We start from the raw sequence: 15,470 nt of genomic DNA on the forward strand, positions 1-15,470 counted from the left end.
CAAGAACCTTATTTTCAATGTTTTCAAACATTGAGTTTTGGACTTGCAATATCAAAATATTTTGCTTACTCATTTCAAGCAAAAATGTTTCAAAGGGAGCTTTCCACCCAGACCATCTTTGTACCATGTAAGTTTTTGTTCAAATTCCTGACAATTTATATTTTTACTCTTACCAATGTTTTGCACATTCTGTAACGCATCACGTGATACTTGAATGAACTTACTGATAACTTGGTATTTTAATATATTTGTGCTTTTTATTATTCCTGTTTTTGTATAGTGTAGCCTGTCAATATTATTGTCTGACTATTTCTAGTTAACTTTTATTCTATTTAATTCTTTGACAGTGTTTCAAATGTTTTGTGCATATATTTCTGTGTGCCTCTCTTTTTAGCTGTAGTTTGCATACTGTATCTGATTAAAGTTCTCTTCTTCTTCTTTAGTCCTTAGATTACAGTACAGTACATAATTTTATTTTGAAATGTACCAAGTTAAATTTAAATGAAAGGGTTTGTTTGTAATCAGGCATGCGACTTTAGGTCATGGCTTCTGTTGCCTAATGTCGTTGCCCATGGTCTATTGCCCCTTGTCTTAGCATTGGTGCCCCTTTAAAAGTTGCATAAAGACGTTAAGATTTCCGATTAGAAGTGCCCTTTGAATATGAAAGCGAACTAGCCCTCTCAAAGATCATATTCCAGGCCTATAATTTATCTGCTTTGTCTAATTTGACAAAGCTGTTTAGCAGAAAATACTTCTTGACAAATCTCTTTGCTAAGCAAAATGGGGCACCAGTCACAACAGTGTACTTTTTAGGTAGTTTTGGCTGGTAACCTGTTTCTGTTAAGTTACACTTTTCTGTTCTTAGCAAGTTTTTGTGACAGGCTTTATGGAGCTGGGCCCAGATTAGCTGATATCCTTTATTTAGAATTGTTTGTGTTATTTTGCCATAGAAAAAAGAAAAACAAATGTAAAGTTATTTATTCACAGGGCAGACTCGTGTTTTTCTCTTATTCATGTTTATGGGTAAAACGTAAATAAAAACTCGTATTTGTTTTTGATGAAACTTTTAAACTTCTTATACAAATAGAGCCCTCGTTAGTATCCGCTCTAGTGCAGATTTTTACTATTTTTACCTTTGCGTTTTAATTTTTGTAGGATACATCTACCGAAGCCAGAGCAAGTGAGAAGGCCAACGGTATTGTTGCACTCAGCGATCCTCTACAAGTTCTTCTCAGTACGTATTTGTTGTCTAGTTCCCTGTATGCAATAAGCATTTGTGGATACTTATTCTCATTATATTTCAAAGGCCAGACTATTTAGACCTTTCAGCCTCAGTTTGGTGTACAATGATTTGAGTAGGAGAAAAAAAACTGTCTTAAAGACAGTGGACACTATTGGTAACTGTCAAAACCAGTCTTTCTCTTTGGTATATCCCAACATATGCATAAAATAACAAACCTGTGAAAATTTGAGTTCAATTAGTCGAAGTTGCGAGATAATGAAAGAAAAAACCCCCATGTCACACGAAGTTGTGTGCTTTCAAATGCTTGATTTCGAGACCTCAAAATCTATTTCTGAGGTCTCGAAATCAAACTGTTTTATACTATCCATTACTCGTTACCAAGTAAGTTTTTATGCTAATAATTATTTTGAGTAGTTACCAGTAGTGTCCACTGCCTTTAAAGGGAATTCATATGTTTGGTTATCACTCCTAAAATAATGGCAAAAAAAATTACCAGATTGTCTGCAATATCTCAAAAACAGTACCGCCCTTTTCACATGTTAGTTTTATTGAATAAATCTACACTCATATACATGTGGGATTAAAACAATTAAACAATTCTAAAACTCAAAGCTTTCAAACATATTTTTCACCCGCCTCTATTTCCTTATCATAAATTTGTGAATTTTTGACTTGATTTTCCTGTCGATGTAGAAACTAATTTTGAGAAGCGAGACACTAAGAGGGAAGAGTTGGTCTTACAAGCAGTCGACAAGATTCAGCAGCTCAGTAAACACCTTCAGGTAAATCACTATTCCAACTTGGGTCTAGTTTCTTAGAGCGGCTTAAGCACAAACTCTAGCTAAGCACATAAAAATTATGCTTACCAACTAAGAGAGGTTTGTGGTAACACCATGTGAACACTCCTTTGAGTAGTGTTGATTCTGAAAAGAACGTTTTGATGAGAATGCTTACCAGCCAAACTGCTATTTGAAGAGTACAGCATGGGAATGGTATCCTGCTCATATTTGCTTAGCAATTAAAGCATTTTTGTTTTGCATAAGCAGCTCTATGAAGTTGGGCCATTACAAAAATTAACGGGTACTTTTTCAAAATGTCCACAGATTTACATTTAACTTACAGGGTTTGAAGATAATGATAGTGGAAAGCTTCCCTTCAAATATTAGTAACTGAGGTTGTGTAGTTGTTGAGAAATGAGTAAAACAAGTCACAAAATAATATTCGTCTCAGGAAGACGAAAATTATTTTAGCACGTAAAATCCCCTTAACCAGTTATTATATTATACCAAAACCATAGCATAACTGGTTAATACATTTTTACATGCTAAAACTGAGAGAAAAATTATTTGTTTTACTCATTTCTCAAAAACTACAGCACCTCAGTAAGTAAAATTTGAAGGGAACTTTCTACTATCCTAATCTTCAAACTGTGTAAGTTTAATGTAAATCTGTAGACATTGTGTTTTGTGTTAGGAAAAGGTACATAGACCCTTTAATAGAGATAAAGGAAAGGGCCTGATTATGCAAGCAAAGTTTATTTTAGTTTCCTTGTTTTATTTTTTGTCTTGACACAGAATGACGTTTCTCGCCTAGAATTCGACCTCAATCAAGCCACTCAAGAGCTGAGACGAGTCCAGCAAGCTCTCCTTAAACAACCGGAAAGCAATCTAGAAGAGCAACGACGGCGGTCACGACAGGAAGCCCTCTATGTCAGGTCAAAGGACAGCGAACGCACAGCGGAAGAGAAAGCAAAGGCAGCCCAGAACAGAATATCACTGTCCGGTGAGTCCGGTGGAAGCTCGACGGACTCGGAGGAATACGGTGTTGTAGAGTCATCAGAGACTGAGGAAGGGTACACCCCTAAGGAACGACCGAGTAGTTTGGTCGTGGATGTCGATGAAGGACCCAGAGACCAGGTGACCATGATGGCTGCCTTGGTATCTGACTTCCACAAAGCAGAGAAACAGGAGGCTGTGGCGGTCTCTAATGAAGGACTGGTCACCCTGCAGAGGGCAGAGGTGCGTAAGGTCACGGACGTGGACAGCGCTGAGATCGATCAATTCATGCAAAGAATCGGCATAAGCGCTGAGACGACCGTGAATGGCGTCACGTCTGGAACTAAGGAGGCGTCATCGGTGAGGCAACCGCAAACCGAAAGCAGCATGGTTGATTTCGATCAGGAGGTGGGTATGACCGAGATCGCAGAAGAGTTACCGAATACGGAGCACTGGGAGGACACGACGGTGGAGTTGCCGGGCACGCTAGAGAACACGGTGGTCATGGCCACCAGGCTAGATGACCTCTTAAACGAAGACAGTGAAAGCGACCAGGAGACGGTGGTCCCCAGTGGGAGCTTCCTTAACACCAGTCCTGAAATTGATTCGTCGTCAGTCGGCGATACCAACGCAATACTGAGGAGTACGAACGATGGGACGGAGACGACCAATCAGGACCAGTTAGATCAGGATAGTCTGGAAAATGTCGTCAATGTTGAGATGAACTCGCAGGTCGTTGGGAACACGGCGATGATTTTAACAGACGTTGGATCAACGCCGCCACAGACCTTACTTGATGTGTCGTCAGGGGAGAGTCGGCCAACAAGTCTTGTCTCAGTGGACTCCTTAGCTTGCGATGATGGGAGCGAGGGCGGTAGACTGGAGGAGGTTACAGTCTTAAGATCAGCTGATGAAACCAAAAATAGTGGTGAGTTTGTCTGAGGAAAGTGGACAACACAATAAACTTAGTTGCAGAGTTCAATTTAATAACAAAACAACTGGGAGTTACTGAGCTGAAGATATTCTACACATTACTTGTCAAGCTTATTACATAACGATATAAGCAAGCCCATAAAATGGTGTTGGGTTTGTCCGTCCAACAATAGACTCGGGACTTAGTTCAGGAGTTCAATCTCAGTTTTTGAGCTGAAACTATTCCAGAAACTAATTGTTGAGTGTCAATTTCGTTGTCAAAACGTAATAAGCAAGCTTATTTATCAAAAATAGGGGAGGTCTGACGCAAAATTTTTTAATGGAGTAGGGCTGGTTTCATGGCTCTGGTTATTGTAAGAGAAAATTTTGCGCTTTCAGAGTTTGACATTGATCTTGTGGCTGGTGGGTAAGGGTTCTAAATATTTCTTAAAGAGCATCTGCCGAGAACTTGCAAGCATTCTTCGCTTACATATCTAGCACAGACATTTGACGCTAACCCATTTCAAAGTTGACTTTTTAAGCGCAGAATTTTGCAGTGAGCAGAGACATGAAAGCTTAAACCTTGCGCGGGAAAGATTTGGTGTTCTATGTGGTTCTTTGATGTTTCTCAACGCCTAGTTTCATGTAGATGATGTGTAGATGATCTATGTATGACTTTACATCACTACTCTTCATCATTTTTTCTGCCACATCGTCAAAATTGCTATCACACATTTTTAGAGAATGGTAATGTTGATATTACGTGTTTAGAGAGTTGTAGTTGCTACATGTTGGTTTCATTTTGACCATGTCAACATTAGTTTGACCATGTCAACATTAGTTCACGGCAACCAGTGGATAAGTAAAATAAAAAATAATAAAATAAAATATAGGTACTGTCCAGACAAAGTCTTTTTCCCCCCATGTTAATTCAGCTTGCTTGTTAGGAATGGGGTGTTGAAAAAACCATGGGAGAAGTTTAGAGTTTTAAGTTCTTTATTTGTTTTTTTCGGATGGGGTTAATTTTAAAGTCACCTTTTTTTTTCAATAACAAGAGTTGGAAGCATCTAGGTGACATCACTCATGTATCATTTTATTGTAAACACACTTACTAACTCATGACTAAATAATTACGTCTCATGTTTATTCATTGGACGTAGGCTCTACTAATACTTAAGCTCTTAAAGTGATCAATCTCATTTGCATATTTAATGCATAATGTTTATTCATAAACCTATTTCTCTACTGTTGAATATTTAAATCAAGAGGGGCTAGAATTTCAAGATGCAGTTCTTTTAGAACTTAAAGGCGGTGGACACTATTGGTAATAACTCAAAATAGTTATTAGCATAAAACCTTACTTGTTAACGAGTAATGGGGAGGTGTTGATGGTATAAAACATTGTGAGAAACGGTTCCCTCTGAAGTAACGTAGTTTTCAAGAAAGAAGTAGTTTTCCGCGAATTTGATTTTGAGACCTCAGATTTAGAATTTGAGGTCTCAAATCAAGCATCAGAAAGCATACAACTTTGTGTGACAATGGTGTTTTTTCTTTCATTATTATCTAGCAACTTCGACGACCGATTGAGCTCAAATTTTCACAGGTTTGTTATTCTATGCATATGTTGAGATACACCAAGTGAGAAGACGGGTCTTTGACAATTACCAATAGTGTTCAGGTCTTTAAAGAACTTTATATAACTTATGAATATTGATGCTTAATTATTCAAGCTAACTAACCAATCGGAGCCTCCTTATCGGATCCTGATTATTGATATATTTCTCTTGCAGGAATTCTTTCTCAGGCAAAGAACATCACTTTCACTCACCCACCATACCTTGTCTGATGTATGTACTTGCTTTTCTAGAGCTATCAGTACATCTGCATACTTATTTACATGTCATTATTGTGTCATCCGCATAAATTTGCATGTTTGCTATATGTCTCTTGCATTCATACTGTACATTGCTTGGTAGTGCTCTCTGTGGTGGTGAATATGTAAATTGCAGGTCGGGGTTCAAACACTCGCATAAATTAACATGGATCGTTCAAAGTTTTAAGAAGTGAAACTTCCATGAGCATGCCTGGAGATCGGAACAGTTCGAATTGGGATTCAATCCAATTTTTTCTACCCTCAAAATGAATGGACTGAGCCATTTAGCCCGCCCACTACATGTAGCAATCAAGTAGACAACAAATGGGGATCATAACTTCATAAAGCTTGTCAGCACAAAAATGTGCTAAGCACAGAAAGATCTCGCTTAGCAGAAACTGGGTACCAGCCAAAATTCCATAAAGTTTCAGTGTTGCAACTGGTACCCCACTCATTTTCTGCTCAGCAAAGAAATTTGATACTAAGATCATCATGGCAAAAGACCAAACCTGTTTGAAGAATCCACAAATTTATAAAAAGGTCTTCGATTGGTGGAGTTTGACCCCTGACCTGATGACATATTTGTACTGTACTTTGACTGCTCTGTGTTTGTACCGTTTACTGCGTACAGTGCATGCTGTTACATGTACATGTACTATGCTACAGAGCTAGCAGACAACTTTTGTTTACATTATTTTTAAGAGTAATAGAGAATTGTGATTGTTGCCCTAGGAAGAAAAGCAGAAGATAGTTTTGAGTTTCAGTTTTGTCGATCTGTACTTTCTCTTGAATCAAAGAGGGTAAAGTATTGCAGTATTGGCATGTCTTTTCCATCCTTTATATTCAATTTATGTTGCCCTGTGTCGTTTCTAAGGGTGCATTCGATTAGCTTCCCTGGGTCGACCCCGATCTCCCCCCGGTACGTTCGAATAGCTTTGACGTCATTCCATGGGGCTCACCTGGGTCAGCCCCAAGTGCCCTGCTTGTGGAGTGGGTCACTTGGGGCTGGCCCCAGGTGCATGACGTCACCACGAGAGGGTGAGTGATCATTCGATTAGCTCTTGTCAGGGGCTCACCTGAGTGAGCACCGTGGGGTCGACCCAGGGAAGCTAATCGAACGCACCCTATGATAACGTCTCTGTGTAGACGGTGCAAGTCTCATACGTATTGGAGAAGTTAAGGATCACGTATTGTCCCAATTTGTCTGACGGTGTCACCAAAAATAAAAATCTTGTTTGCGCAGTTTCGGGAGTCGAGTCACAAGGGCCCTCTTTCTTAAACCTGTTTTAAAAGCAGAAAATATTGCTTGCCAATTTGCTAAGCAAAAAAATCAGTTGGCACCAGTCACAACAATGTAAACTTAAGGAAATTTTGGCTGGTATGCTGTTTCTGTTAAGCAATACTTTTCCTGTGCTTAGCATGTTTTTATGCATGCAGGCTTTATGAAGGGTGGGCCCAGAGCTTGAGTTCGGTGCTCTTAGCCACTCGACCCGACATGCCCTCTTACAGGTGCTATGAAGGAAAAGGTCTCATACTACAACATGTAGCTCAGCATACATTGCATGAAGAAAAAAAAATGAGAGCTTTGAGACGCTCATTGGGTGTGATAAAGCAATTGATAAGAAATCAGTATTATTTCTCCAAAATGCTTGAATATGGGTGTGAGACTTGCAACGCCTACCATCTTCTCGTCTTCTTGTAACACTTGCTTGCTCGTCACGCTTTTCCTAGTTTCCTTTTCCTTTTCCCCCAATAATTTTGCAAAGTAAAATGATACTGGAGACGAGAATATTGTGAAGTAATTTTTGTGTATAATTACCTGTAGACCAATGTGTGATAATTATACCTTAGTGCTTCCCCAAAGTCCTTTAGTAATATTCATTATTAGGCATACTACTTTGATGAGATTCGAACCCACCACCCCCACATTCTACAAGGGTAGATATCTCCAGCACTAAACCACTAAGCATGCCTTCCACATATTGGTGTGTGGGGAAACCAAAAACATTTATATAAAGTATTCTTTATCCCACAATTATTAAAGAACATTGCTTGGGAACTTGATAATTGATTTTGTTTTCATTTTTTTTCCTCTTTTTTTATTTTACCATTTTTAATTCTTACAGCATTTTGACATTTCCATCTATTAAATATTAATGCATGATTTTGTATTGTAACCACATTGAATATTGAATTGTTCGAACCAGTGTTTTCTATAGTTGTTTAAGCAGGGGTGGGGCTCTGGGTTAGGGTGGCTGGCATCTTTTAGTGAAAGAAGTAATTTGCAGAATTAAACTTAGTGGTAATCCAAGGTAACTCGAGGTTAAAACCCTGGTTGAAAACCGAGAGGCTAACATTTATTTTGTTTTAGTTTTTTTTTTTACCCATACACCGATGTGTGTTAGCACCGTACATCTTCAACGAGAGGCTAACCTTGAGTTACCAACTGTTTAGTTATACATTCAAAAGTAAAGTTAGGACCTGAGGCTGTAAAGATAGTACCTGAGGCTGTAATATGGAACCTGAGGCCACTAAGGTTTCGGGCTATGTAGAGATAGCACTAGGTTGCGAGTGCTTAGATTGTTCTAAAGATAAGTTAAACCGCTTTACAATAATCAACTTTAAAATCTATAGATTGAAGAACATTTGATAATACTTTAAAATCTTGTTTTGATTTGATATAGGACCGGAGGTTGATCTACAAGATGAAAGACCCACTGAACCAATAAAGGAGGATCGAGATGGTAAAGAGCCAACAAAGGAAGACGTAGGTGACAATGAAGATGTAGGTGACAATAAGGGTGTCGATGTAGATGCCAATGAGGGTCTAGATGTTGGTGACAACAACGGTCAAGACATTGGTGACAACAACGGTCAAGACGTTGGTGACAACAACGGTCGAGACGTTGGTGACAACGTCAGTGAAGATGTTGATGCCAATAAACACAAAGATGTAGATGCCACTGAGGATGACAATGACTCTGACATCGAGGACGATAATGACAACAATGGGGACAGTAACGAAGAAGAGGATGACGAAGGAGATGATGAGGAGGACAGTGGTGATGACGATGACGACGACTACGAACTAATGGAATAGTCCTCTCGTTAGAATCTCTTCCACCAAGACCTAAAGACCTCTCCTGCGATCACGCTGCCTTTACAGTTTTCACCATTCCCAAAACAGTTTTCACCGCTCTCAATATTCGCAAAGCGCCCAGATGCATCTTGTGATGAGTTCATTATCTAATGCACCAATCTTAATTGCTGGAAGTGTGATGATGTCACAGTGCAAAGTATGAGGACGACTGTGAAATAATGGAATAGTCCTGTCATAATCTCGTCATGCCAAGATCCCCAAAAACCTCTCCTGCGATCACGCTGTCTCAACAGTTTCCACCGTTCCCGATATTCGCGGAGCACCATGATGCATATTGTGATGGGCTTGTTATCCGACGCACCGTTCTTAATTGCTGAAAATGTGATGATGACACGGTGCAAATTAAGAAAGGCGATCTTATAATGACATCTTAGCTCTTTGTGGCATGGTGTTGTGCGGACTTTGTTTTTAAAGTCTTGGAAGTACATTGGCGTTCTTCTCCAGTGAGAAAAGAACACATCCACTTCCGTCGGGAAAATTATATCCTTTATGAACTTCTTGAATAGCACCAAGACGTTGGATGGAGGCAAGTGTCTCTCTGCGAAGCAGAACAATGTTTTGACCGCTCCAGCTTCTTATCAACCTAAACCACTCTGCATCTTCTCCCATTAAAACAAAAAAGTAACATCTTGACTCGATCTCATCAAACTGTTTAGCAGATATTGGGGCACCGATTGCAACAACAATATCAATGATATTGCATTTGGGCTGGTAACTTATGTTTGCTAAGCATTTTTAGTCTTTGCTTAGCGGCTACTTAAGCTTTAGCAGATAATGGGGCACTGGTTGCAACAATTAAATGGCATTTTTGCAGGTAACTTATGTTCGCTAAGCATGTTTAGTGTATGCTTAGCAGATACTCTGTGAGAAAAAAAACATACGTAGTACTTAAAAAAAAAGAGAATTGTATTATTATATCATCAGTACTTGATTACGTGTATAAATTAACGAGTACGTATTTATCATAATTTTGTTCTTTGTTATGAGCTGCACATAAATATCGTTAAGCCTATGAGAAGCGTCACTTTGAAGCTACACAAAAATCACCTTGTCAAATGATCCCCTAATGTATGCATTGACGCACGATAGATCGTGTTGTCACATGAAGTCTCCCTTATGCAAAATAAATAGTTATTACAAAACTAAGAGACACTTTTTCCTCTGATATGCAACACACATAGAAATCGCTTAGGAAGTGTTTTTGCTAAGCTAAGATTGAGGGGAAAACACAGCCACCTTACTCTTGACTAGTTTATTTTATTTTTCTGTTTTTTATGTATTTATTTATCTTTTATCAATATAAACCACAAGGGAAACTGACTGGGTAAATTCTGAAATGATTGTTTGGGTTGAACAAAGAATTGACTAGAGTGAGATTTGAACCAACGACCTCCGGATTAACGTGCCGGCGCTCTACCAACTGAGCTATCTAGCCCTATATTGGCGGTGTCCCTATTTTGTCAATATCTTTGTTCGGGGTGCCAGTCAGAAGCCATACAACCGTTAATTTATCATTTTGGTTATTTATCTTTTTGGTAATAAAACCACAGGAACCCAAATAAACGACTAGCACTCTTAAGACCAAGTCACACTGTAGCGTTAACGAAAAATGAAAACGTCGTAAAGAGAACGCATTCCATTGGTTGAAAGAGCGTGGGCGTATTCGGTGTGGAGCAATTCAACCAATAAAATGCTTCTCTTTGCGTCGTGATCGTTATCGGTTTCGTTATCGCTGCAGCGTGACTCGGCCTTTCCCCATATAAGGCTAGGGAGAGAAATAATGTTTAAGGTAGTGGTATTTTGGGTCCCAAAAAACTTGCTCTTCACTTTTTATGAACAATATTTGACAACGAGTTTAAAAATACTACTGCCAAGAATAAATCCTTGAATTTTTTAAAGGGGCTGGGATTTATAGGAAGAATTGCAAGAAGTTTTCCCCCTCCCCTCAGCTTTGTAAACTACGTACTTATGTATGACATATATTATTCATTGATGCATTTGTGTTTATCCATTTTTCCTTAGTCATGTGCGAGTTTGGAGGGAAATAAATTAAGTAAGCTTTTTTTTTCTCTTGCAGCGTAGCAAAGATCTTTCAAAAGATTTTGTAGTTTTCACCAAAAGCCTCGTTGTATGTAGTAATGTCATTGAATATCACTTATTGTGAATATTAAACTACATTATGTAAAAACTATAGCATGCTTTACACACACTCTCTTTGTAAATTTGTTTTTATAAAGATTCAAATTTTTTACCGTTTAAAAAAAAAAAAAAAACTGTGATGAAATTTTTCAAATTAAGTGTAAAATATTTTGTTTAATTTAAAGCAGATGTCTCACAGATCTTAATGGATGAAAAAGAAGAAAAAAGTATCGCAGTTTTTTTAAATGCCAATTTCTGCTGTAAGAACGCTGTGGCTAAATGTTGGGTGTTTTGTGTGCAGCACTTGCTGTTGATGGTTCTACCTTGCAAGGAAAAAAAAATAATTCCATAGCTTTTTAAAAAACTTCAATGTGTTCTGCTCCAGTTGCCTTTCGGGAGGGAGGGTTTTTATAAAGCTGATAAGCGCAAATATTTGCTAAGCACAGAAGAAGGTGGTCACCGGCCAAGACACTGTGTTGTTTATTGTCAACTGGTACCCTGAGACTGGTCTTATCTCCAGTAAGGACCAGCCTTCAGTTTTTAATAACTACTAGAACTAGTCCGAAGTCACTTATCTTTGTGAAATCAACCCCTGGTCCCCACAACAAAAAATGAAAGGATATGCAGTTGCAATAAAATCAAGCCTAATTACGTGGAAGACAATTTTGTGTGGAGTGTTAAAAGTGACAATATTTGCTACTGTCGGCTATACAAATGAACCTGTACAAACCAGCTGGAACTGGATGAAACCACTTCTTGTTCATGCATCTGATTCATATGCAGCTGGCTGCATTAATGTAAAGATAGAACTGGCTTGAACCAGTTTGAACCGCCTCAAACCAGATTTACTCGGAACTGGTCAAACATTCTCAAAATCTGAATGACTAGGGCTCAGGCATCTTTTCAAAATTAAACAAACTAATTTGATTTTAAATGAGTACAATATTTTAAAAGAATGCACAAACTATGTTGCCTTGATTTTCTTTTAAAAAGATTCAAAGGACAATGTAGTTTTGTTTTTTGTTTTTTTTTGCTTTCCTGTTGAGAAATGTCTCAACTGTTGACACCTTTAAGTAGAATTTGTGTAAAAGCTCATCATTGTATTGAGACAAATTAAGATTTTTCCCCGCCACAGAAGTTGTGACAACCACTACCAAATCTGTAAATATTGATTAATTTTTTGTTGTTAATATGTACAGCTCATAAAGAATATTGTTATAGAAAAGGAGTATGTAGGGGAGTAAAGAAAACAGATAGTAAACAAAAAACTGCAGTAGTTACTGCATTTTTTAAAAATGGAGTTGTAGTGAGTAAGTTTTCATGCATACGAGTACAAACAAAAAGCATTTTAGTACGAGACCTACAACCAAATATTGTTAGTCAAAAACGTTTCAGGACTGCAAGCAGAAACACTTGGACACAATCCCTAGAAATTTGGTAAATATGTTAAATGCAGTGGACACTGTTGGTCATTACTCAAAATAATTATTAGCATAAAACCTTATTTGGTAACGAGTAATGGGGAGAGATTGATAGTATAAAACATTGTGAGAAATGACTCCCTCTGAAGTAATGTAGTATTTGAGAAAGAAGTAATTTTCCACAAGTTTGACCTCGAGACCTCAGATTTAGAATTTGAGGTCTCGAAATCAAGCATCTAAAAGCACACAACTTCGTGTAACAAGGGTGTTTTTTCTGTCATTGTTATTTTGCAACTTCGACGACCAATTGAGCTCAAATTTTCACAGGTTTGTTATTTTATGCATATGTTGAGATACACCAACTGTGAAGACTAGTCTTTGACAATTACCAATAGTGTCTAGTGTTTTTAAGTCCAGGAAAAAACTACTCACGAGTGAGTTCTACATGAGTAATAGCTGTGTACATTATCATGAGTTCATATACATCCTAGTATTAAAGTTGAGTGAGTAAAAGTTTGTGAGTAAGGATTTTCGAGTTTGAGTTCCACTGTACGATCGACGAACTTGCTTTGTTGCACACTCTATTATAGTACTCAAAACTCACAACCATGCTACATATTTCGTAAAATGTAATGACCTAAAAACCACTGTAACTATTGTCTGGTAAGCTGTTTTTATTTACCCTTTTTCTAATTTTAAAGGAATTAGAGGTGTTGAAAATTGCTCCTTGACAAGTATTCTCTCAAATGTAAAAGTGTTAATAACAATTCTATTGATGTTTATCATGGTGTGACCATTTTATTTTGCCCTTGTTCAAATCAGTGCAACCAAATCAAAGCTGGTCTGGCCTCCATTATGTTTAAAGGTGATATTTTGCTACTAGCAGTCAGGGAACGTGACTTAAAGCAGAATAAAGATCATTGTGTCATGTTGCTACCAACTTGGTCTAGTTCCCTATGTACATTTAGCTATCTTTTACCCAGCACCAGACTACTTTGCCCCTCCAGCCTCGGTTTTGAAAGGGAAGAAAAAAACCAAGATGGCAACACCATGGTAACAATTTTTTTATTTATAAGTCTTTTTGTAGTTACCGTCTTCAGTTGTCATTTTCCTTTTTTGAGTTTTGTGAATTTCTAAAATTCCCGATTATGTTTTGGAGTCAACTTTTTTTGGTTCAGAGTTGTAAGAGAAATTTAACGAAATAAAAACTGCTCATAATAGATGAGTGTGACATTCATTTATTTATTACTTGTAGTGATCTTTTCTTTGTTTGAAGTCAGCGGCGCTTTCCAAGTGATGTTTAAAGACAGTGGACACTATTGGTAGTTGTCAAAGACCAGTCTTCTCATTTGGTGTATCTCAACATGTGCATAAAATAAGTAACCTGTGAAAATTTGAGCTCAATTGGTCGTTGAAGTTGAGAGATAATAATGAAAGAAAAAACACCCTTGTCACACAAAGTTGTGTGCTTTCAGATGCTTGATTTCAAGACCTTTAAATCTAATTTTGAGGTCTCGAAATCAAATTTTTGGAAAATTACTTCGTTCTCGAAAAAACTACGTTTCTCACAAAGGTTTATACTATCAACAGCTCTTCATTACTCATTGTACCAAGTAAGGTTTTATGTTAATAACAATTTTTAGTAATTACCACTAGTGTCCACTGCCTTTAAGCACCACGTTCTTGTTTATCTTGGAAGCAAATAAATGATGGTTAATCAACTCCACTGGAAACTGTTAAGAAAAGTAGGAATCAAAACACTACAATCTTGAACTCGAGCGAAATGAAATGAGACTAACCTCAGGACTTTACAACTACTTCATTTTTGTTTTTATTGGTGGTTACTAGTTCATGGCGATTGAATTTTCATCAAGTTAATAACACAGACTGAAAATTTGCATTTATGTCATTATATTCCAAATCATAACCAAAATCAGACAAAGCGATTCAACAGATTCAACTAAAAAATTAAAAACAGACGTATGTTTTCATACTAACAATATTGATTAACTTTAGTAATAAATATCCACCCCACCTAGAATTGAATGATTTGTTAAGCCCCCCCCCCCCTTTAAATGGACTTTTGGGGGCATTACAGTGGGCGGGGCTTAATGGATTAGTCCATTATATGAATAGGTGAGATCCAACAAAATAACAAATTCAAAACTATTAAATCTATTAATAGTTAAGTGGATAGTACATTGCTGTTATTTGGCGAGAAATTTAATTTCAAATGTCATTGAAATAAAAATCACTTGACTTCTGTTTTTATCAATAACAGTTTAAAATGTTTGAATACTATAAAATGGTTATTAATAGAAACATAACATGAATATCAAAGTGATATCTGAGAAATAAAATGCTGGTAAAAATCATTTCAACAGGTTTGGACTTAAAGAAAATATAGTCTTTTGCCCTGAACAGGTTTGAAAAAGAAAATACAACAAACTTGTATTAAAGACACTGGACACTATTGGTAATGATCAAAATCCAGTCTTCTCACTTGATGTATCTCAACATATGCATAAACAAACAAACCTGTGAAAATTTGATCTCAATTGGTCGTCGGAGTTGCGTGATAACTATGAAAGAAAATACACCCTTGCACACAAGATGCGTGTGCTTTTAGATGCTTGATTTCGAACCTCAAATTCTTAACTTGAGGTCTCGAAATCAAATTCGTGGAAACTTACTTCTTTCTCGAAAACTATGTCACTTCAGAGGGAGCCATTTCTCACAATGTTTTATACTATCAACCTCTACCCATTACTGGTTACCAAGTGAAGTTTTATGCCGATAATTATTTTGAGTAATTACAAGAAAGTTTATTAATATTTTGGTTTTTACCCATACACCGATGTGTGTTAGCACTGTATACTCAGTACTTTCCCGAGTCCTGTGAAAAAACATCACAGGCATGTTACTCGGGTGGGATTCGAATCCCACC

General features: G+C 37.4%; 1 protein-coding gene across 13 annotated transcripts in view; it reads left to right on the forward strand.

Moving 5' to 3' along the window:
• The window catches only part of LOC139951321 (rho guanine nucleotide exchange factor 11-like), a 120,116-nt gene extending 104,735 nt beyond the window's left edge, over window positions 1-15,381 (forward strand). For 12 of the 13 annotated variants that reach the window (XM_071950154.1, XM_071950152.1, XM_071950161.1 and 9 more), the window contains 4 exons: window positions 1,156-1,234; window positions 1,937-2,025; window positions 2,818-3,946; window positions 8,488-15,381. In XM_071950154.1, the coding sequence (XP_071806255.1) occupies window positions 1,156-1,234; window positions 1,937-2,025; window positions 2,818-3,946; window positions 8,488-8,903 (1,713 nt within the window). In that variant the 3' untranslated portion in view covers window positions 8,904-15,381. Of the gene's footprint in view, window positions 1-1,155; window positions 1,235-1,936; window positions 2,026-2,817; window positions 3,947-5,720; window positions 5,778-8,487 lie in introns of all 13 variants that reach the window. The other variant, XM_071950164.1, reaches the window with a different exon arrangement.
• The last annotated feature ends 89 nt before the right edge of the window (window positions 15,382-15,470 follow it).

Source organism: Asterias amurensis, chromosome 19, assembly GCF_032118995.1.
Source record: "Asterias amurensis chromosome 19, ASM3211899v1".
Classification (NCBI taxonomy): Eukaryota; Metazoa; Echinodermata; class Asteroidea; order Forcipulatida; family Asteriidae; genus Asterias; species Asterias amurensis.